The 25488-nt window shown below is 41.4% G+C and overlaps 1 protein-coding gene across 2 annotated transcripts in view; it reads left to right on the top strand.

Annotated features, from left to right (window-relative positions):
* The window catches only part of LOC117435557 (serine/threonine-protein kinase 3-like), a 126862-nt gene that overhangs the window by 17943 nt on the left and 83431 nt on the right, over positions 1-25488 (top strand). Inside the window, exons 5-6 of one of the 2 annotated variants that reach the window (XM_034058843.3) lie at positions 8892-9056; positions 16131-16298. In XM_034058843.3, the coding sequence (XP_033914734.1) occupies positions 8892-9056; positions 16131-16298 (333 nt within the window). The remainder of the gene's footprint in view (positions 1-8891; positions 9057-16130; positions 16299-25488) is intronic. The other variant, XM_059012614.1, reaches the window with a different exon arrangement.

Raw genomic sequence — 25488 nt, 5'->3', positions numbered from 1 at the left:
GTAAAAAAAAAAAAAAAATTGTTGGGGAAAAAAACGGACATAAAGTTTTCTTTCGGGCATACCGGGAGTATACAGTGCCGTGAAAAAGTATTTGCCCCCTGTCTGATTTTCTACATTTTTGCATATTTTAGACACTGAATGTTATCAGATCTTCAACCAAAACCTAATATTAGATAAAAGGGACCTGAGTGAACAAATAACGCTTCAGCTTCAGCTCACAGACGGATGGCCTGACATTCTCCTGTAGAATTCTCTGATTCATGGTTCCTTCAATGATGGCAAGGCGTCCAGGTCCTGATGCAGCAAAGTATCCCCAAACCATGACACTACCACCACCATGCTTGACCGTTGGTATGAGGTTTTTACTGTGGAATGCAGTGTTTGGTTTTCGCCAGACATAACGGGGCCCATGTCGGCCAAAAAGTTCCACTTTTGACTCGTCTGTCCATAGAACATTGTTCTAGAACTCTTGAAGATCATCCAGGTGCTTTTTGGCAAACTTGAGACGAGCATTCATGTTCTTCTTAGTGAGCAATGGTTTCCGCCTTGCTACTCTGCCATGAATCCCATTTTTGCCCAGTGTCTTTCTGATGGTGGAGTCATGAAAACTGACCTTAGCCGAGGCGAGAGAGTCCTGCAGATCCCTGGATGTTGTTCTAGGGTTCTTTGTGACTTCCTGGACGATTTTACGCCTTGCTCTTGGAGAGATTTTGGCAGGACGGACACTCCTGGGAAGATTCACTACTGTCCCAAACTTTCTCCATTTGGACAATATGGCTCTGACTGTGGTTCGATGGAGCCCCAGAGCCTTAGAAATGGCTTTGTAACTCTTTCCAGACTGATAGGCATCAACAACTTTTTTCCGGAGGTCTTCAGGAATTTCTTTTGTTCGTGGCATGATGTGCGTCTAGAACCTGTGTGCTGACAACTTCACTCTGATGGTAAGGGCCAAAGTTAGTCAGATTTATATTGGGCCCAAATCAGGCCTGGTTGTTAACCAAAGTACTCAAACAGCTGACCCTAATTATCCCTTTAATTGGGTTGAGTTAACTAGGGGGGGGCAATAACTTTTTCATACCTGAAGATTGCATGTTTGATTACCTTGCACACCAAACAAATGAAAGAAGCACCAAACTTTGGTGTCATTTTTTTTCTCTCAGACTCCCTCTATATACTACTACAACCCACAAAAAAATCTGACCAAATACAATGTGAAAAATGTGCAAAAATGCAGAAAATCAGACAGGGGGCAAATACTTTCACGGCACTGTATTTGTTTTTGCAATATTTCCCTTTAAACTCTTGTATCTAATCCAATCAATGTCCGAAGCAGACGAGATCAATTTCTGAAACCATCTGCGCAACAGTCTCAACTGAAAACTTTTCTTCTCTTGCGTGCAGACATCTTTGTTTTGGTGTACTTCAAACGTAGCTTCAAAAGTTAAAATGTGAACATTCTTCATTTCCACTTCCAGGTCATAAGTGACTCCCTTATGTATGCAGAAGAGGATTTTGAATATGTTGATGCGGTAATGATTATCGCAGCACCTGAAAAAAGACACGGCGCTGGGCGTTCTAGTAATTTACAGGACGGGCATTCTGGGGTTTAAAGGTTTAAGTTTGCATTTATTCTCTGGCTGTTTTTCTAAGGTCACCAAAATGCAGTTGTAATTTTATAAATTTAACTGTAATATTGTATTTTAGTGGGTGCCTTCTGGAAGTCAGAAATTAAAAGTAATCTATTGTAGGACTGCAGCGAAGTGTACATTTTGACCTTCAAAGGTTTGGAACACATTTACCGAAATAAGGTTCAAACCTTCAATGGTACTCATTTGCATAATTTACTGGTGACATCACCATAGCTACTTTGGTTTATATTTGATTGAAAATCCTGTTTTATAGGTAATCCATATAAATGGAATAAAACATTCACATGTAGTTTAAAAATACGTTATACAGAACAGTAATCATGTTTTTATAATTTAAATAAAAATACACGTTTATTTACACGTAATTGAAGATGTTTGCTATACATACACAGAGGTCGCACTAGCTTTTCTTTTCATGCGTTCCTGAAACGCACTAACCTCACATTTTGCGTCCTATCCATCAAATATACATTTTAACACCCAGGGATATACAGTTTGGTACATTTTTATGAACGTTTAAACTCTATGGCATATTGTAGTTTAAGAAATCTATGTCTGTGTATAGATATACATATAAACACAGACACACTTTTTTTCTTTGTTATATATACTAACAGTAGACCGTTTGCATGACAAGACGGGATTCTAAGCACTGTTTGTTGCCTTCATCTACATGTGTTGTAATATTTTTCTGCATTCCAATAACAGCAACAGCATCACCGTGACTTTTGAGCGAAGATTCTTGAAAAACTGTACATCCGTGCGTATATGCTCTTTTTTTTTTTTTGCCCAGCAGCTCTTTCACACACAGTATATCTAGCCGTCTGCGACAGATCTCCTATTCAAAATTATAAGAACGTATTTTTCGTTTGCGTTTTTGTGCTCGTAGTCAGAAGCAGATGGCTGAGATGCAGGTGAGCAATCTTCTTCATGAGAATCCCCTGACGATGTTGACTGCTTAGCAAAAAAACTTCCAATTGTCAACTGACTTGCTGCCAGTGTACACTCTGCACTAGGTATTCATTTTTATGCTTAAAAAAATCTATAAACGTATCGCAGTTAAACTACTGCGGAAAATAACACCACGTTAAATTAGGTGACTGCAAAAATGAAATGCGAGTTAAAAGTAGCATTAGTGTGTGTACGCATTATGCCCGACTACACATGAAACGGTACTTCAGTGTGGACGCTAAAGCTTTAAGCTGAATTAAAACGTTTTTGAGTACGGTTCTCGAGATCGGTTATGTAGTGTGGACAAAAGTAAATATTATTAATATTGCTGGCAAAGCCAAATATATGAGGCTTATTGCTGCCAACTACACGACTGGACTGTACCTTAATCAATGCTGTCTAGGTGGTAACAGGGTTAAGAAAAGCTGCACATTTCCCATGTGTATTTTCCAGTGCTTTCCAGTGATTATTATTATTATTATTTATTTCTTAGCAGACGCCCTTATCCAGGGCGACTTACAATTGTTACAAGATATCACATTATTTTTACATACAATTACCCATTTATACAGTTGGGTTTTTACTGGAACAATCTAGGTAAAGTACCTTGCTCAAGGGTACAGCAGCAGTGTCCCCTACCAGGGATTGAACCCACGACCTTCCGGTCAAGAGTCCAGAGCCCTAACCACTATTCTACACTGCTGATTTCCCAATATGTTTTGCTATATGAACTCTACTGGGTCACAGAGTTAAACAGTGCTGGGTCCCACTCCTATGACACTTGAGCCAAAGGTTTTAAAATCCATTTGCCTACTCCTTGACTTCACTATGATGTTCGCTTGAGTTCAATTATTGTGCAGTTGAAGGTAGAACAGCTTGTCTTGGCTCAAGAGTCATAGGAGTGGAATCAACATTTTTTTTTTTCTTTGATAATCCTTAATGTGTCAGGAATAGCGAACAAGGATGCTACACTGACATATGATCCAAACATAATGCTCTGTTTGTTTATTTTTTTATTTGCCTCCCATAGCAAAGTTTGCATTTCAGTTGGGCCATCTGCCTTGCATCCAGCATCAGACTAGTAGACTCCTTATGATTATATTATACATTAACTCCATTCTGGAAAGACAGGTCAGCCAAATTGAAGGGCACTGAACCAGCAAGACCTTTATTACCTTAAGTCATCCACATGTTGACTGTGGCACAGAGGAGGTGGTGTTGAGACGTTCTTTAAATCTGAAAGCCAGGCACATTGAGACCCCCGGCTGTAACCACTGGAGCCGCTCACAAAATTAGCAGGAACTATTTAGTAACTGTGGCCTTGGGCTTACATGACACGGTGGGCCATATTCATAAAACTGCAACTTGCTCCTTTATTATTTAAATAAAACATTTTAAAGAGTGAAACTAGATAAGCTCTAAAACAAAAAATAAAAAATAATAATATCACACCTTATTTTTGTAACAAAATAGACCTGTGCAGTTTTAACTCTCAACACTGTAGACCATTTAGATTTAGGAAAGACAACTCCATTCAAAACTGTAGACTGATATTGTGGTCTAGTAAATGCTATGCATCTCAAAACAGCAGACCAGTAAGTCGATTAGGGTCCACATTTTTTGAATGCGCTCGTCATGTCCGTATGTCTGTCTGTCCACCTGCCCACCCCCCTGTCCATCCATAGACCTGTCGCACTCTAAACGGTGAATACGGTAACTGCCTTCATTTTCACCAGACTTTTGTCATGCTCTCCTAGCCTCGCATGGAAGTTTCGGATTGCATTTAACAATTCAGTAAACTATTTATTTTATACAAACATTTGAAAACTTTCATGTACTGCGTGACTATGGGGAACCTCTGTATGTACTGGTTTCTTTTTCACTACAAGACACTGCATGGTTCTAACACTGAAAGATTACACCTTTGATAACTTAGTTAAGTTACTTAGTACTGAAATATGTAAGGCCCATTATACTGTAACTATACCTAATCCGTTCTTGAGTTTAATATACTGAACTTGTTATGGGGTGCCACAAAAAAATTTAATGTTTATTTAGTAAATCTAAATCTAAAACCTGCTTCTGTTTTTAAATAATTTAAAATCGGCCCTGTGTGGTGTGTGTGTTTTTTTTTTTTTTTTAAATCCTACTTTTTAAAGAAAAGACTCTCAACCCAAGCTAGGTATCATAAACCCTATTTTTGTTCAGATAAAGCATGTTGTTTTATATTCTTTATTACATGTTCTTACTGGTGATATATAATTGCAGTAACACTAGCTCCATCTCATGTCAAACATGAAGGCCCTGGTGGCTAAATACCTAAAGCAAGGGTTATTTTGATTTCCTTTTTTGTTAAATGTTGCACTTATGTGGGCTCCCGAGTGGCGCATCCAGTAAAGGCGCTCCACGCGGAGTGCAGGATGTGCCCTATAGCCTGGAGATCGCAGGTTCGAATCCAGGCTATGTCACAGCTGACCGTGACCGGGAGTTCCTAGGGGGCGGCACACAATTGGCTGAGCGCTGCCCGGGTAGGGAGGGCTTAGGTCGGCAGGGGAATCCACGGCTCACCGCGCATCAGCGACCCCTGTGGCCCTGCAGCGGAGCCGCCAGATCTGTGTTGTCCTCCGGCACTATAGGTCTGGTGGCATTGCTGTGGATCTGCAGTGCGAAAAATGACGGCTTGGCAGGAGCACGTTTCGGAGGACGCGTATTCCAGCCTCCGTTTCCCGAGTCGGCGGGGGGGTTGCGAGCGGTGAGCCGGGGATACAGATAATAATTGGGCATGCTAAATTGGGGTGAAAATCGGGGTAAAATAATTGGCGACGACTAAATTTAAAAAAAATAAAAAAATAAAAAAATAAAAAATATGTTGTAATATATGCACTTGTAATATATATATATATATAAACTCAAGAACAGTTTATTTAGTTTAAAAGTTTACATGCTGTATTTCATCAATCACTCATAACGACTTCTTTTCGAGTTTTGTGAGTCAAAACTTATGTTCACAACTGGTAGCAAGGGAAATCAAGCTGCTTTAGTCACATGCGATAACTAGTTTCTGGATAAATTCTTTGAAGTTGCAGACAGGAAATATATTATTTTAGAAATGCCTATTTAGTTTGCTAATGTAATATTGCTTTTAATACATTTTTTAAATCGATTCTGATATACGAGTGAGGGGAAAGTTATTATCCACATGAGGATTTGTACCTGCTGTATATGTTGGCAAGGTACAGTTTTTAACTGAAGTGTGTTGGGGAGGTCCAAATGATCTGTTTTATACTAATGCTAATGTGGTGTCCTAAAACTCAAGGGAAGTAAAGTCATTGCTCAGGTATTTGTAACAAAAATATGGAAAAGTTTCGTGTAAAAGTATGATTACCATTGTATGGAATTTTCTGGAAGATTATCTGCTTAAACACTGAAGAACTTTCCAAACTGAATATTTTAAATGATTGCCAAACACAGGGGGAAAAAATCCCTCATGGTTTCCTCATCCCTTTAGCTACACTTTGTGGGATTAGATTCTAATTCTTTTCTGGTGGCAATTAGAGAAAAACAAAAAGTGGAATCCAAGGAGACTCCCCAAAGGAATTTGCTAACTGAACTGTGCTTAAACATTTGAAAACTAGATAATTTTTGATCGACTTGTAGCCCACCATTATTATTCCCTTTTTTGAGCCCCAGGGAATCCAGGAAACACTTATTTTTAGGGGTAGTCCCAGGAGAACTGCTTGTAGCTGGTTGATGTAGTCCAGGGTGACTTCCCAAGTGCAGTAAAATGCTCAAAAATGTGCAATTTGAGGTTTTTCCTGGAAGGCTGTAGGTTGATCAAATCAGCTCCCTCTTAGTGAGTACGAACACCCAAGTTTTGTTTCTAATTGTGGATCTCTGCTTTTTTGATTGTCATTAAAAGGGGTTTGGGCCTGTTTAGGTAAGGAAAATAGATCTAGATGTGGTGTTTGATGCAATAAAATCAAAGTTTGATTTCTGTAGATGTGTCTTTATACAATTGATAAATAGCTTTGTTTAGCATAGACGTAGAGCTCCTTTTATTATTTTATTAGCAAACCAGTTAGGGGGGGGCTCATTCAACACAAAAAATGACTGAAGTTTGACATTCTGTTTACCATAAATGTAAAAAAAAACAAAAAAAACATTGACCTGTTTATTGAATCATGGATGGCTCTTTACTCTTTTGCACTGTATCAAGATTTTAGTAAAGCTAGCTCTTGAATCAATACACACTTTAATTTTTTGTAGTTCTAACTCCAATGTTACTAGTAACTTATTGTTTAATTTGATCCTATGTGTATATGACTGTGTTGCATACAGTTGGTGCAATGCAAACATCGTTAATGTTGTTATTATTATTATTTCTGTAGTGTAAAAATAAATAATTATTATTCATGTGAGTTTAGAATATATTGGTGACATTTTGCTAAACCTCTTTTTATTATTTAGTCATTTAGCAGGCTGTGTTGTAGTTTATAAAACCAAGCAGTTTGAGTGGTGCATTGGGGACTGTAAAAACACTGTGAAACTTACACATCTACCATTGTTTGGACTTCTAGATTAATGAATCTCTTCCACAATACTTATGGTCGATGCATTTCTGGTTTAAACATTGAAAACAATTTCTGGTTTTTGCAATTATACGCTTGATAATTCTAAAAGAACTCATAAATACAAGTCTGCAGTTTTTATAGTTTCTGGCACTACAAGCGTGGTATTTGTGTTTGACCCTGCTGGGCCAATTCTAAACAGACTGAAGTGTGGACTGTAAAAATCCAACAGCTTTCGTCTACACATTCTTAAAATCCGTGTTATGTACGTGGTTTGTAGTGCATACTATTTTGTGCACCTTAAATTATAAACCCCAAATATATGTGTATATGTTTAGGAAGTTACACAAAGTGGAGGCCGGTATACAAACGTACTATATGTCACACTGTACAACTGTCTAAGGAATTTTTTTTAGCTCAAGTTATTAAGTGTAACAGAATCTGGGGCTATATAGGGGCATCTGGCTGTATTTCAAACAAACATTTTTCATGTGTGTATATATGCACTGGTAACTTGTATTTGCACAGCTCAACCAAGCTAAGCAAAGCAAGCAGTCTTCCAGTATGGACTGTTCTCTGAAAAAGTATAGCTCCAATTTACACAAGAGGAAACAAAGAAACACTGAAATGGAAAATCCTTGGCCTTAAAGTACACTAATGAAAAGTTTATTTTAGTCTTGCCATTCCCTGTATTTCATGTGCAACAGAAGGCTAGATAATCCACATGACAAAATATAGATGGTGTTTCTTGAGTCATCAGATTGCCATAGTTAAAGCATTTCTCTTGAGATTGTGCTTCACTTTCCAAACTATTCTCTGGCTCAAACACTTTTTTGACTCGCAGGCCTCCCAAGTCTTGGCTTTGTCTGGACTATTCCAGTACTTTTTACATTTATGAACTATGCATTCCACCAGAGTGTTTATACTAATTGATGAGCTTGTGACAGGGTAGCGTCACGGCCCAGGCTGTTACCGGCAGGAAAGAGCCCCAGAAACAGAAGCTGCAGTTCAAGAGCTACAGCGCACATTTATTAAACAAACACAGAAGCAAACAAACTGACACAAGGGCTAAAATAAAGATTCAAACAAAACAATACTATATCCAAATACTGCTGTCAGGCTGGGCATGGGCATTCGCTTTCACTGAACAGTTACAAACAAAACCATTAACACACAGGTTACACTCGCCTAACTCCCTCTCCCAGACAAAGGATTTCTCCTCCCTTAAATACATGTGGCCACTCCCCAATTAGCACTCAATTACCTAATGGGGAATGGCCACACCTGTGATTGCTGGCAGGGGCAGATTTAACTCCATCCCTGCCAACCTTGCATTCTCTCTCTCACACACACACACACACACACACACACCATTTACAACAGCAGGGCTTCTGCCCTGCTACAGTGCTCTTTCTAGATATGAGCAACCACTAATTTCCAGGCATGCATAAGTGCATGAACACTTAAGCAGTGTTGCTGAATGTAGCTTTGGGTGTTTTTAACTTGAGGTGAACTAATCTAAGGTAAGTGTCAAAGCCATTTCACGATTTCAGTCTAGATGCCAGCGTGCTGTATTGTGCATTGTTGTTGTTATTTGTTTTCAAATCTGTTTGCCTTTTTGCCTTTTGGAGAAAGATAACGCCAACTGTTATTCCACGCATTTAATCTTATGCAGCAATATTAAGAAGAAAAGATTTATGGATCGCACTTGCTTGTTTTTCAGCTTACAGAAGATGAGATAGCAACCATTCTGAAGTCAACACTTAAAGGACTAGAGTATCTTCATTTTATGAGGAAAATTCACAGAGACATCAAAGCTGGAAATATTCTTCTGAATACAGAGGGACATGCAAAACTAGCTGACTTTGGTGTTGCTGGGCAGCTAACAGTAAGTGCTATTTTCATGTTTGTTTATTTCTAATAGGGTGAAATAGAATAATTGGAGTTGATTGGTAGTTGGCATTAAACACAATTGCCACTAAAAGGCAATAAAAAAGGTGAACTCTAAAAAAACTAATGAGACACCAAAAGTTTGTGCTGTTTTCTAAACACTTTGTTGGGTTGTTGGTGTACAACACAGAAGCACATCCCTTTACTGTCCAAAAGATCAAAAGACTTGGGTCCCACTAAAACCTTCAGAACATAGAATTTTGGGGTGCCATTGTTTTGCTTAAGGACAAAGTATTCATCAAAGGTCAAGTTTACCACCAGGAGTCGTTTATGGCAGGCTTGGTATGAGCCCACAGAGGTTGCCAGTAATGATCAGATGGACCTGTGGGCAACATACATGCCTGCCATAACGTCAAGGAGTTAACGGGCCAACAGGCTGCAGGTGTGGTTAGGTGGGCAGTTATGGTTTGACTATTGTTAGACTATCATTGGCCTTAATTGGCCCACACCTGTAGCCTGTAACAGCCAAATGCCTGGCTGGTAAAAAGGAGCATGTGCCGCCAGTCTGGTGGGTTGTTTGTTTTGTTTTCCTGCCTGAGAACCTCGGGGGTTTATCTACAATAAGACCGGAATAGAATAACTGGAATCAGTGTCGGATAACGTTGTGGTCCTTTGCATCTGCAATTCCCTGTTCTCTATAGGGGCTACGAGGAACGGCCCGTCCGCTGCTGGGATCCATAAAGGACTGGACTGCAGAATAAGGGTAGGAGAAGGGTTTCCTAAAGAAGAAGCCAAGCAAGCTAGGAAAACCCCAAACCCCAGGTGGAATTACCTATTCACCAACTGGACGTGGTTATTGGTCCAGTTGGTTTACATCGGCATTTTTGTTTTGGTGGTTTTGTTTTGTCTGAAATCTGGTTTGAACTGTTTGCTTTCTTTATGAACACGTCTCGATAACGCAGCTGACATTGCAGTATAAGAGCAAGCCTTACAGAATACTGGAATAAAAACTTGCTTTGTTTTGGAAACTACTGTCTGTTTTCTCTGTGTGCACCCACCCGCTCACAAGTGGTACCAGAAGTGGGGCTTTGTTGCACACAGTGGTCAGGATGTTTCCAGTGAACCCCCATGATAAGGAAGATGCTGCTTGGCCAGCGGGAGCCAACGGAGCTGTGGCAGAAGTCACTGGTGAACTCGCCGCTACAGTGCAGCATTTGCTGACAGCTATGCAGCATCAACAGCTACAGTTCCAGGAACTCGTCCTGAAAACCCTGGGGACTCATCGACAAACTGGACCCAGCCAGGTGCTGTCCAAGATGACCCCCAACGACGACATAGAAGGCTACTTAAGGGTCTTTGAGCGGACCACCGAGCATGAGAAATGGGCCCCAGCAGAGTGGGCGATCATACTAGTGCCGTTCCTGTGTGGGGAGGCGCAGAAAGCCTATGTTGACCTAGACCGAGAAGCGGCTTGCAACTATCCAAAGTTAAAAGCAGAGATCCTGGCCCGACTGGGGGTGACTACAGTAGTTCGAGCTCGGCGGTTCTATGACTGGCAGTACAACCCTGAGCGGCCGGGGCGTTCCCAGCTATTCGACCTGCTACACCTGGCGAAGAAATGGCTTAACCCCGAGCTCAATTCATCCGGACGGGTGGTCGAGTTGATGGTAATGGACAGGTTCATCCGGAGCCTTTCTGTGGCAGCCAGAGAGCGAGTAGCAGAAACAGACCCCAGCACCCTGGATGACACCATAGCTGCTTTGGAACGCTATACCGCAGCACAGGTTCTGGGGCATGCGGACCAGCAGGTCCAGTAGAAGAGAGGGACCACTCCAGTCAAGTCACCTGTCCGCTTGGACCCAAAACCGGCGCCTGGCGACGATCGCCATAGAGAACCACAAGGACCACACCGACACCTTCCAGGGAAGCAAGAGGCCCCTGCCGTCGCCACCAATCAGCAGGAATCTATCCAGTGTTTCCGATGTGGCACTAGGGGGCATATCGCCAGGCAGTGCAGGAGGCATTCACCGGAGAGAATGGATGTTGGACACAGCCAAAGTATACCATGTCTCCAAACCAGCTCGGTGAGTACCGATCCCTTTATTGTTAAAGTGAGGGTGGAGGGTCAAGAAGTGGTTGCTCTGATAGATTCGGGGAGTTCAGAGACTTTAGTTACCAGGGACTTGGTAGCATTGGAGAAGTACACGCAAGATAGTAAGGATGTGTACATACGATGTATTCATGGGGACATTAAACCATATCCCACAGTAGTGATCGGGGTGGAGGTAGTGGGCCAGAATTTTTTTGTAAAAGTTGGTGTAGTTCCTGCCCTTTTGCGATGATCATAGGGAAAAACTGCCCACAGTTTTTAGAGTTGGTTAAGGTAGGGGCGGGCCTATGGGGACAGGGTGAGGGGACGCAGCCATCCACCTCCAATCCAAATACAGAGGTAGGGAGGGAGGAGGAACCACAACCTTCCACCTCATTGCAGAAACCGGAAGCTGACAGAACTGTTTCCCTTTCATAATGAGGATATAGCGCCCTCTGTGGGAGAAAGGCAAACTAGATCTCAAAAAAAAAGGGAGGGGGGAAAGTTTTTAGCTAAACAGAAAACCCAGATAGACCACCCACACAGGCCAGTAATCCTCAGAGGAGCCCCAGCTTGCCAGAATTAAGCCAACCAGAAGATTTTCTTAGTCAGGCCGTCAAGTTAGACAGAGAAAACTTTAAACAAGCTCAAATTGAGGACGGCAACTTAAAAACAGCTTTTGAACAGGCAGTGGTGGCGGATGAGGAGTACTGGAAAAATGCAGAAGAAAGGCATACACCCCATTTTTTATTAAACCAAGGGTTACTGTATCGGGTAATACGGGGGGCTATTTCGGGGGAACACATCCATCAGTTAGTAATACCGCACTCCCAGAGGAAGACTGTATTAAATCTAGCACATGTACACTTGCTTGGGGGACATCTGGGGGCAGATAAAACGAGGGCCAGGATTTTGCATAGGTTTTACTGGTTAGGGGTGTGGCGCGATGTGGTTGAGTTTTGTGAGTCCTGTCCTGAGTGTCACCGAGTGACCAGTAAGAAGCCCCCTAGCCCCGCTGGTTCCCATGCCCATCATAGGGGTCCCGTTTGAAAGGATTGGGATTGATTTAGTGGGGCCCCTGCCAAAAACTAAGTCTGGATTTGAACATGTGTTAGTGGTAGTAGATTATGCCACTCGGTACCCCGAGGTAGTGGCGCTGAGGAATACCTCGGCCAAAGTTATAGCCCAGTCATTGCTGCATATCTTTTGTAGGGTGGGGTTGCCTAAGGAGGTGTTGACCGACCAGGGTACCCCTTTTATGTCACTTGTCTTCAAAGAGCTCTGCGCGCTCCTGAAGGTTAAAACCCTGTGCATTTCTATTTACCATCCACAGACGGACGGTCTAGTTGAACGTTTCAATAAAACATTAAAACAGATGTTGCGAAGGGTCACTATTAACCAGCCACGCGAGTGGGATGTGTTTTTACCGTACCTGATGTTCGTCCACCGGGTTTAGCCCATTTGAACTTTTGTTTGGATGACAACCCCGGGGCCTTCTTGATGCATTGCGTGAAGCATGGGAGGCAGAACCAGCCCGGGGCCGAGCGGTTCCTGAGTACATTACGTTACTCCATAGTAGGCTAGCAGAGATGGTGGACCTGGTGTCCAGCAATCTCCAGGAGGTACAGGGAGTGCAGCAGCGCCAGTATAACCGAGGGGCTCGAGTCCGAGAGTTTCAGGTGGGGGATAGGGTAATGGTGCTTGTCCCGTCCGACCCCCATAAGTTTTTAGCCCAGTGGAGAGGACCCGTGGAAATTATAGAGAAAATGGGCCCGGTTAACTACAAGGTACATCAACCAGGGAGGCGGAAGACCCACCAGATTTATCATATTAATTTGTTGAAGCCCTGGAAAGACCGGGATTGTTTTTTTTTCAGGCAGCCGGACCTAGAAGGGAGGGAGAATCGACCAGGGGGTTCCCTGACAGTAGCTATGGGCGGTCAGCTGAGTAAGCAACAGCAAGCCGAGTTAGACCGACTTGTCCAGGGAAATGGAGCAGTCTTCTCAGACCTCCCAGGGTCCACACACCTTACACAACACCAAATCGAGACCGAACCAGGAGTTAAAGTACAGCAAAGGTACATTAGGGTGCCAGAGGCTAGAAGGGAAGTCATGCGTGAGGAGGTACGTAAAATGTTGGAGTTGGGGGTTATCCGGGAGTCACGCAGTGAGTGGTGTAGCCCGGTGGTTATGGTGGCTAAACCAGACGAGTCAATTCGATTCTGTATAGATTTCAGGAAATTAAATACTGTGTCTAAGTTTGATGCTTATCCCATGCCCAGGGTGGATGAGTTACTGGAGCGGTTGGGAACTGCCAACTATATCTCCACCCTGGATTTAACTAAAGGATACTGGCAGGTGCCGTTGACCCCGAGCTCCTGCGAAAAGACGGCTTTTGCCACCCCAGATGGCTTGTTTGAATTTGTGGTTCTGCCTTTTGGTCTACACGGGGCACCCGCAACCTTTCAGAGGTTAATGGATCAGGTGCTACGTCCTCACACCTCCTATGCCGGAGCGTATTTGGATGATGTTGTTATATTCAGTGATGACTGGCAGACCCACTTACAAAGACTGCAGGCAGTGCTAGACTCGATCAGGGAGGCGGGTTTAACTGCGAATCCAAAGAAGTGCAGGTTAGCCTTCTCCGAGACACAATATCTAGTGTATACTATGGGGCAGGGGTGGTTGAAGCCGCAGGAAAAAAAGGTGGAGGTCCTTCACAATTACCCTCGTCCAAAAACCCAGAAGCAGGTTAGGGCATTTTTGGGACTGGCGGGGTATTATAGGAGGTTTATCCCGCAGTTCTCCACTCGTGCTACACCCCTCACAGAGCTCACAAAAGGGAGAAGGAATCAACCTATTTTCTGGTCAGACCAATGTGAAGCGGCATTTCAGGATCTAAAACAGGCTTTGTCCTCTCGCCCCGTGTTGCGTAACCCAGATTTTTCTAAACCATTTGTTTTACAGACTGATGCGTCGGATGTCGGCTTGGGCGCGGTTTTAGCACAAGAGATTGGGGGTGAGGAGCATCCGATTATGTACTTAAGTAGGAAGCTCCTTCCCCTAGAGCAGGGCTGGGCAATCCTGGTCCTGGAGGGCCGGTGTCCCTCCTGGCTTTTGTTCCAACTGTGCTCTAAATTACTTAATTGTACTGATTATTACCAATTATTGGTCTAATTGAGTAATTTAGAGCACAGTTGGAACAAAAGCCAGGAGGGACACCGGCCCTCCAGGACCAGGATTGCCCACCCCTGCCCTAGAGCATAATTACACCACTATTGAAAGAGTGCTTGGCCATAAGATGGGCCGTGGAAAGTCTTAGGTATTACTTGTGGGGCCGCTGTTTCACACTCGTCACCGACCATTCCCCTATTAAGTGGCTGTATAGCCAGAAGGATAGCAACCCACGTCTTGCACGCTGGTTCTTGACCCTCCAGCCTTACTGTTTCGATATAAAACACCGGGCTGGTAAGGAACGTGTAAATGCTGATGTGCTATCAAGGCTGCATGAAGACTCTGTTTTCTTTTCAAGGGATATGCAGCTGCAAAGGGGGCGGGAATGTGAGCCAGCTCACAAGTTTAACACCAGGAGTCGTTCATGGCAGGCTTGGTATGAGCCCACAGAGGTTGCCAGTAATGATCAGATGGACCTGTGGGCAGCATACATGCCTGCTATAACGTCAAGGAGTTAACGGGCCAACAGGCTGCTGGTGTGGTTAGGTAGGCAGTTATGGTTTGACTATTGTTAGACTATCATTGGCCTTAATTGGCCCACACCTGTAGCCTGTAACAGCCAAATGCCTGGCTTGTAAAAGGGAGCATGTGCCGCCAGTCTGGTTGGTTGTTTTTTTTTGTTTTCCTGCCTGAGAACCTCGGGGGTTTATCTACAATAAGACCGGAATAGAATAACTGGAATCGGTGTCGGATAACGTTGTGGTCCTTTGCATCTGCAATTCCCTGTTCTCTACAGGGGCTACGAGGAACGGCCCGTCCGCTGCTGGGATCCATAAAGGACTGGACTGCAGAATAAGGGTAGGAGAAGGGTTTCCTAAAGAAGAAGCCAAGCAAGCTAGGAAAACCCCAAACCCCAGGTGGAATTACCTATTCACCAACTGGACGTGGTTATTGGTCCAGTTGGTTTACATCGGCATTTTTGTTTTGGTGGTTTTGTTTTGTTTGAAATCTGGTTTGAACTGTTTACTTTCTTTATGGACACGTCTCGATAACGCAGCTGACATTGCAGTATAAGAGCAAGCCTTACAGAATACTGGAATAAAAACTTGCTTTGTTTTGGAAACTACTGTCTGTTTTCTCTGTGTGCACCCACCCGCTCACACAGTATATCTGTTTATGCTGTCAAGCCAATCAATCGCCTCTATTCACCCTTCAGACAAGAGATACCAAAGTAGCGACTGAACCTTAAAGGCAGGAGCCCAGCCCGGGAATCCTCCGACTGCACTCGTCGGGTGTCCCAGCCCGGGAAGCCTCCGACTGCACTCGTCGGGTGTCCCAGCCCGGGAAGCCTCCGACTGCACTCGTCGGGTGTCCCAGCCCGGGAAGCCTCCGACTGCACTCGTCGGGTGTCCCAGCCCGGGAAGCCTCCGACTGCACTCGTCGGGTGTCGCAGCCCGGGAAGCCTCCGACTGCACTCGTCGGGTGTCCCAGCCCGGGAAGCCTCCGACTGCACTCGTCGGGTGTCCCAGCCCGGGAAGCCTCCGACTGCACTCGTCGGGTGTCGCAGCCCGGGAAGCCTCCGACTGCACTCGTCGGGTGTCTGATCAGTAGGGGTTGCCCAGGCATCATGATGTGAACTATCCCCTGCCGGTTTTCCACCCTGACCCGGGCGAGGGTAAAGATTAATGCAACACCCCCAAGATTCAAACCACGTTGGCATCATTCACCCTGCGCTTCAAGCAGTGGTGTTTTTACCTTGTGAGCCACTGGGTCTTTGACTTTGAATGTGACTTTTGCTCATTGTTTGCAGGACACAATGGCTAAACGTAATACTGTCATTGGCACCCCATTCTGGATGGCACCAGAAGTTATTCAAGAAATTGGTTATAACTGCGTGGCCGACATCTGGTCGTTAGGCATTACTTCAATAGAAATGGCTGAAGGCAAGCCACCGTATGCTGATATTCATCCAATGAGGGTACGTAACAGGTTTAATTTTTCATATTAACCCTTTCTGTCTTGTTTTTTTCCCCAGGGCTTGAAGGAAGCATACTACCTGTTTATAAACATTTATAAATGTGAATTATTATTTTCAAACTATGCTGTTTTACATTTTAGTCCTTACATCTGATTAACTCTTATAATCTTTCAAAATGTTTTTGCTGCACTTGGAGAAACTGTATATGAAAATAGACAGAGAAGTAGCAACTGTGGCATGTCTGTATTCGTTGCTTTTATTTCTCATCGTACATACACAAAGCAATCCTACATGTATTCAGAAAAGTCCCCCAATGGTAAATACCATAGTTGATGAATTTAATAGTAACATTTTTATATGTTCAAAGTTGAGTGTTTTTTATTGCTTTTAGCTAGTTTAAACATAAGCCATCTCTATTGAACTATTATATGGACAGGCCAGGCAGTCAAGACATTAAGCTCAGCACTTTTATATATTTAAAATATTCATACAAGCTAGATTGGCTTATAAAACGCAACATCCCATTGACTGGTCACCCCCGGGATCAACGGTAATGCTGTGCCACAGTAAACTGATAACAGATGACCATATCTACTTTGCTGGCTGCTTTGCTGTTTAAATTTAAAAGCTGGGTTAAACATAGTAATAGTCATCAACTTCTAGTTTTAATGTGCAAGCTGACAAGCCTATCTATATTCTTGTGAAGGATTTTTTTTTACAGAATTAAGACATATGGCTGGGTATTAATAAAATAATATACAAGATGTGAAAATGTTTTTGCTGGCAGGGAGCATATGCTGAAATCAAAGAGGAAGACAAATAGCTTGTATAAATTTGCACTGACATGTTAAATACCTCTGTGAGTTCTTGCTGTAATGACTGGGGATTAATTATATAAAATGAGGGATTGAGGTAGTACTTTGGGAAGTCCAATTAATTGTATTAAATGCACTTGCTTTCTTTTGGGATTGTGTTTTTACTGTTTTAAGCAGGTCATTTTACGTTTTCGAAATAATAAAGTATGGGACATCTGGGATTCGTTAAAAGGACATAACTAGATAAAGGGTAATAAGACTAAGTGTGCTCATCATCAAGAGACAAAATATAATTTTAGTTTGTCATATAACTACAATATATCTAGCATTACAATAATTGGCTTGTCATTTTTTTTTCATTCTTGTTTAATAAACCATCAAACATTTGATGTATTAGACCAAAACGTGATCTCAGCAGTGTACGTCACAGAATACAAGTGTTGGTGTAAATAGTTTTTTGTTTTTAATGTGTCAAATTACAGGAATTAATATCAGTCACTTCTCCTAATTTGTATTCATATGTTCTTACAGTGGTTTACAACAAATACACAGGTTTCAACTTCCTCAGTGTTACTTGAGCTGACTACACAGGCTTCCTGGACACATGTGAATACTTTCCTATTTTGTTTTAGTTATTATATACAATTGATGCAAGTAGTCATGAAAGCCAGAATAAACATAGTTGTTTTTTCTGGACACAGAGCTAACTTTGCAGTATTTATTTAATACTAAATTCTGTTACTTGCGTATGCACGTTGGAATAATCTGGTACGCCATTTTGCTGTAGGCCTGTTGGCATGTCCACAAAGGCAATGCACTGCCAGTAGGTTGTTTCCTAATCAGCTACACTTACACTTTATTATAAGTATAACATTACTTTCCTTACAAGTATTTAGGAAGGCAGGAAATAGCAGATTCAATGCAAACAAGATTAGCTTCCCCTTTGCCACCACATAGCCAGTTGTTCTTCCAGGTTTATCAGGAATTTCATTGGTGGTGAGGACAATTGAAAACAGATAACATTTCTTGTGCTGTTTACCAGAACATGGCTTATGCCACCTGTTTTTTGGGGGTTTTTTGCTCATGGCATTTCAGATATTTGGTTGTAGCTCTGGTTGGCTGCATGGTGAGTCTGCAGTGTGTAAAAAAAAAAAGCGGACGGCTAACTGCTCACGCTTCGGAGGACAGCATGTGTTCGTCTTCACCCCTCCCGAGTCAAGCGCAGGGTTGGTAGGTGAGCTGACCTAAACAAAAATAATTGGACACTATATTAAATTGGGGAGAAAATAACAAAAAACTAATTGGCGACTACTAAAAAAACATAAGAAAGAACATAAGAAAGTTTACAAACGAGAGGACGCCATTCAGCCCATCTTGCTCGTTTGGTTGTTAGTAGCTTATTGATTCCAGAATCTCATCAAGCAGCTTCTTGAAGGATCCCAGGGTGTCAGCTTCAACAACATTACTGGGGAGTTGGTTCCAGACCCTCACAATTCACTGTGTAAAAAAGTGCCTCCTATTTTCTGTTCTGAATGCCCCTTTATCTAATCTCCATGTGTGACCCCTGGTCCTTATTTCTTTTTTCAGGTCAAAAAACAATGTCGACCCCTGGGTCGACATTGTCTATACCTTTTAGGATTTTGAATGTTTGAATCAGATCGCCGCATAGTCTTCTTTGTTCAAGACTAAACAGATTCAATTATTTTATCCTGTCTGCATACAACATGCCTTTTAAACCCGGGATAATTCTGGTTGCTCTTCTTTGCACTCTTTCTAGAGCAGCAATATCCTTTTTGTAATGAGGTGACCTAGAACTGAACACAATATTCTAGGTGATGTCTTACAAATGCATTATAAAGTTTTAACATTACTTCCCTTGATTTAAATTCAACACTTCTCACAATATATCCAAGCATCTTGTTGGCCTTTTTTATAGCTTCCCCAAATTGTGTTTTATTATCATTCCAACTACAGGAGGAAAAATCTTGAATGTTTTTTTTGTTTGTTTTTAACAGTGAAATACAGTGAGCACTGATATGGTTTATTGAAGGTGGGTGCATTTTACAGATACTACTTAATATATGTCCCTGAAACCTGTAGTGTGGCTGAAAAAACAAATTTCAATGCCTAGAGTGTCAGTAGAGGTTAAGGGATCAGTGCAGAGGAGGGGCAATGAGGACAAAGATTGAAGTAACATTAAATCTTCCTTGAAATTGCTTTTTATGGTTTTTTTTTTGTTTGTTTCAATTTTTACTTAAATATTGCTGCTGATTTGTGACCACATGAAGAGTTTTAAAAATGTCTGGCAGCTTGATTTTATCTTCTTCTGGATAATTATAGACTTTGAAAAACTGCCTACAATAAATAGATTACAGATTGTTGAATATTTTCTTATTAGCTGAACAATCTTATTAAGAAAGAAACATACCAAATGTGTTGCTCTTCAGAATATATTCCACCTGCCAAAATACACTTAACCTTGAGCAGTGATCTGTGCAGTGTGTAAGTAACGCGAAAGGGAACTTTCTAAGTAGATTGCCTGCTACTTGGTTACTAAACAATGACATTGACTTGTGCTGCAAGGAAAAGTTATTTGGGGAATACAAAATAAATAAGAAAGAAAGGAGATTCTTATTCAGGTTCTTGTGTTTCACAATGCAAACTTTTTGGGGGATCTGCACACCCTAAAATATTTAATTTAGGAGGGCCTCCCAAAAGTTTGATTCCTAAAAATGGTCTCATTTGAAATGCATATTGCAAAAAAACTCTATAGACACCTACTGTATTTTTTTTATTTATTTATTTATTTTTTATAAATTTAGTCGTTGCCAATTATTTTTATTATTTTCTCCCAATTTGGAATGGCCAATTATTTATTACGGTCAGCTCACCGCTACCACCCCTGCGCTGACTCGGGAGGGCGAAGATGAACACACGCTGTCCTCCGAAGCGTGTGCCGTCAAGCCGACCGCTTTTTTTCACACTGCAGACTCACCATGCAGCCACCAAGAGCTACAGCGTCGGAGGAAAACGCAGCTCTGGGGCAGCTACAGGCAAGCCCGCAGGCGCCCGGCCAGACTACAGGGGTCGCTAGTGCGCGGTGAGCCGAGGACACCCGGGCGACGCTCGGCCAATTGTGCGCCGCCCCTTTGGAGCTCCCGTCCTCGATCGGCAAAGGAATAGCCTGGATTCGAACTCGCGACTTGCAGGCTATAGAGCGCATCCTGCACTCACGTGGCGCGCCACCTACTGTATTTATGTTTAAACCTGCCGTATTGCCCTCAATTTTATTTACATTCAACGCACACTGTGAAACAAAAAACCTTTAAAAGTTGGCAGTAGCAGAGATCCTTCTTGTGTTACGGACCTATTAAAACGTTGGTACAGGGTTTGCAAGCAGGGTTTGTAAGTGCATCAGAGGCTTCATTTACAGCCTGCTTTCTGCTGTTTTTGAGTCATTTTCTACCTATTTGGAAAGCATAGTGTTTCAGCTTTGTCTGAGTCATTGACTTGTGTGAAATTTGACATGTAAGGGTTGCACAGGTTCCGTGGTGTTGTGATAAAAACTGGGTAAACTAACCTTTATGGTAGGCACTAAGCATATGCAGAGATGCCTTTACAGTAGATTACATGCATTTCTGTTGCGGTTGTGCAGAATTTTGGGTTAAAAGTTAATCAGAAGAGATTCTGCCCATCATTAAGTGCACAGATTTGCAAAATAAATTTGAATATGCCTTGGCTTTAACCCTTGGTATAGCCATGATTTGCTTATCACAATAGAGTAGGCGTGAGTAAATGCTTTATTCTTTAAATGAGAAGTGGGTAAACTCAGTTAATCCGTGTTTACCCTCGACTACACTACTGCACATGCCTGTACTTAACTGAATTTCGAGCCCTAAGCCCTCCAGTACTCATTTTAAAGTCCCAAGAGTAAACAAACTAAAATAAGTCGTTTCCAGATCTTAATTATACTGGTCTGCGTGTTGTCTACCTACAGTAAATGATACAGGGTGAAGGAAGACAGAAGTTGAGATTTTCCGCACAGTTCATGCAACCACAAGCTAATGACCCAATGTCAGGCTTTGATGAGCAGTAACTGGAAAAGTACTGCTGCTTGGTTTTGAGCAAAGGTTCAGAACTGGGTAAGTAGTGTTTGGGAGATACCAAGAGTAAAAGGACAAACTGTAAGCAAAGACTGGAAGAGATCCCGTTACCTTGATTAGTGGAAGTCTTTCTGATTTAATTCACTTCCAGCCTGCTTGCATGTGGTTAGTTGGTTGACAGTTCTCAAACCAGATCTGTTTGTATAGTTCTTAATTGCAGCAGAGAAGAGATGTCTGGTATTCATCCATCAGCTCGCATCCCTTTATATTCTCTTACTTGATTACTTTACTGGTCTATCAGGTCAGAATGTGATCCTGTGTCAAAATCACTAGTAGAACAATTATTTATTTATTTTTTAGAAAGGTAAAAACACCAATAGCCAGCAACTTAAGACCCCTGTATGACATATTTGGGATGCATTTTTTCTTTCTTAAAAAAAAAAAAAAAAAAAAGTGCTAATGACGATTTGGAGCAAATTGCTTTGAGAATGTAACTCTTTGTGTCTTATCCTGTCAAATTAAAATGGGCATAGATTTATTCAACATAATATTGTAAATAATAAAACAAATGAAAATGGCATGGACAAAAATGATGGGACCGCTAACCTAATATTTAGTTGCACAACCTTTAGAGGCAATCACTGCAAACGTTTTCTGTAGCTCTCAATGAGACTTCTGCACCTGTTAACAGGTAGTTTGGCCCACTCTTCCTGAGCAAACTGCTCCAGCTGTCTCAGGTTTGATGGGTGCCTTCTCCAGACTGCAAGTTTCAGCTCTTTCCATAGCTGTTCGATAGGATTCAGATCAGGACTCATAGAAGGCCACTTCAGAATAGTCCAATGTTTTGTTCTTATCCATTCTTGGGTGCTTTTAGCTGTGTGTTTTGGGTCATTATCCTGTTGGAGGACCCATGACCTGCGACTGAGACAGAGCTTTCTGACACTGGGCAGTACGTTTCGCTCCAGAATGCCTTGATAGTCTTGAGATTTCATTGTGCCCTGCACAGATTCAAGGCACCCTGTGCCAGGCGCAGCAAAGCAGCCCCAAAACATAACCGAGCCTCCTCCGTGTTTCACTGTAGGTATGGCGTTCTTTTCTTTGAAAGCTTCATTTTTTCGTCTGTGAACATAGAGCTGATGTGACTTGCCAAAAAGCTCCAGTTTTGACTCATCTGTCCAAAGGACATTCTCCCAGAAGGATTGTGGCTTGTCAATATGCATTTGAGCAAATTCCAGTCTGGCTTTTTTATGTTTTTCTCTCAAAAGTGGAGTCCTTCTGGGTCTTCTTCCATGGAGCCCACTTTCGCTCAAAAAGCGATGGATGGTGCGATCAGAAACTGACGTACCTTCACCTTGGAGTTCAGCTTGTTTCTCTTTGGCAGTTATCCTTGGTTCTTTTTCTACCATTCGCACTATCCGTCTGTTCAATCTGGGGTCGTTTTCCTCTTGCGGCCGTGCCCAGGGAGGTTGGCTACAGTTCCATGGACCTTAAACTTCTTAATAATATTTACAACTGTTGTCACAGGAACATCAAGCTGCTTGGAGATGGTCTTGTAGCCTTTACCTTTACCATGCTTGTCTATTATTTTCTTTCTGCTCTCCTCAGACAACTCTCTCCTTTGCTTTCTCTGGTCCATGTTCAGTGTGGTGCACACAATGATACCAAACAGCACAGTGACTACTTTTCTCCATTTAAATAGTCTGAATGACTGATTACAAGATTGGAGACATGTGTGATACTAATTAAAGAAACTAATTAGTTTGAAATATCACTATAATCCAATTATTTATTATCTTTTCTAAGGGGTACCAACAAATGTGTCCAGGCCATTTTAGAATATCTTTGTAGAATAAGCAATAATTCATCTCTTTTCACAGCTTCTTTGCTATATTCTATGACATACCAAAGGCATGCAAGTATACATGATAAAATAGCTTTTAATTTCATCACTTTTCAGGAGGAATGAAGCATTATTTCAATGAGCTGTAAGGGTACCAACAAATTTGAGCACGTCTGTATATATGTGTGTGTGTATATATATATATATATATATATATATATAATAAATAAAGCTTTAGTTTTAGGTGCTACGGTACATGTGTGTTCTGATATGAGGCCAGAATATACATTGTCCTCCGAGTCCTAATATTGGTGTATGCCTTGTGTATGGTCCAACCTTTTTCAATGTAGGGACCACCTTGGTGTTTGGATTTTTACCATAGACCACTTGCCGCTTATTTTTTCACAACAGCATTTCTATAAACATTTTTATGTGTATATGTATAAGTACATGTACAAACTAAAGTATTTATATAACTTCCCTAACTTAATGAAATCCGTTCACAAGCAATGTTGTCATTTTGCGCAATGAAAGTTGCTGATGGCCAAGTTCCTGTTTCTTTTGTTTAAAAAAAGAAAAGTGTTTTTTTTTTTCCACATTCTGAATGGTGTGTAGATAAATGGTGTCTCTATTTTGCAGGTTTAAAAGCTTCATTTGACAAAACGTCCAGACAAATAACGCACTGGGGCTTTTGGTCGTCCTCGGATCCAGTAATGTAAATACCAGTGCTAAATATTCTGGATTGTATGACACAGAGGCTTTCCAAAAACTTCTAATATGGAAATAATAGGAATATTCCTATATCCCTGGCAACACTGTAGCACAGATTTTATATTGTTGAAAATGATAAGTACAAAAACTGGTTTTTAATGTTGGTTCTTTCATTTATTTATTTATTTATTTATTTATTTATTTATTTAAATTTAATTTAGTTATTCCAACCGAGTTAGAAATATTGAATGCAGTATGCTCCTTTTAAGCAGAACGAAAAGGCTGGAGATTTTATTTTTTTTCCTCAACATTGAAAACAAGCAATAGAGCACAGATTAGAAAGCATTTACATGAATACTATTACTGGCTAAAAAAAGAAGTTTGTAATTTTGACAAGTCAAATGTGCCTTCATAATGTGTACGTTTTTTTTAGTTAGTATTTGCTACCACGGTTGCAATAAAAGGCAGAATAATCTAATTAACAAATGTATATATTTTTTCATTTGTTTAATGTATAATTTATGCCACAACAGTTTTAGACTGACACACTGCTGGTTTAGGACAGAATACCAAACGGTACTTCTTAAATGTTTAATTACAAGTCTTTGGATGCACAGAATCAAAATAACACAGCTATTCACTTTCTATTCTGCAAAGTCATTATACATAATCCAAAATAGTCTGCACTGTAAATGTTTATCATGTTACCATTTACCTCCCATCTCAGCATAATCATTAAACTCAAGATAATACTATATTAACTAACAATCATGAGGTTTCCATGCAAGTTTTTAAACTCGAGACATTACACAAGAAAAATGTCTTGTGTAAAATACTTTTTGGGGTTTCCGTTCGCTTAGTTTATTTTACTCAAGTAAACCGGACTTTTCACCTGATGTCATGCAAATGAATGGGAAAGGTGGGGGTTGATTTATAAATTAACTATGCGTAAAGTACTCATGCTGTTTTTGAAGATTACTAGTGACATTTTGTGAAAATGTGGTTTCCATGCGCAGAGAACTGGTACACGAGTGAATCTAAGCTGCTGTAATAAAGAAAAATACCTTCTGCCTGGTTGTTTAATAATGTGTTTTACTGCTCTTGCCCAAATTGTTTTTCAAATGTCATCATTATTGGGGTGTCATGTCGTTAGTAGTGAATACTGTTTCAAATAATTTTATCTTACGACTCATTAATTAAAAATAAACTCGGAGGTATAAAATGAAACTGACCAACAGGTATTGCAGATCATCATGGCTGAAAACTGGCGGATATATATATATATATATATATATATATATATATATATATATATATATATATATATATATAAATAAATAATCCCTTTCATTCAGGCAATATAGCATATAGGGGATCAGGTGATGATGCGTATACTACCCTGGCTTAGAAACCCTACCCGTCCGGACGGCAGACAGCTGCTGAGGAAGCAATGAACACTACGCTTAGGGAAATACGGTTAGTGGGCACTTGAAAGGGAGGTGGCAGATACTGATGAAACTGACTGAAGTGCATTAATTCGTTCCCAAAATTGCCACTGCCTGCTGTATCCTGCACAAACTCATGTCAACAACAAAATGAGGTGTTCAGGAATCAGTGGCTGCCTGTGAGGCAGAAGGGGAAGGTTACAGTCTCATGAGAAAAAAAAGCGGCACTGCCTTTCACAAGCCCAAAACAAGTGCAAGTGGGTGTTTTATGCAAAT

This window comes from Acipenser ruthenus, chromosome 3 (genome assembly GCF_902713425.1).
Source record: "Acipenser ruthenus chromosome 3, fAciRut3.2 maternal haplotype, whole genome shotgun sequence".
Taxonomy (NCBI): Eukaryota; Metazoa; Chordata; class Actinopteri; order Acipenseriformes; family Acipenseridae; genus Acipenser; species Acipenser ruthenus.
This window is presented reverse-complemented; position numbering and strand designations above follow the sequence as displayed.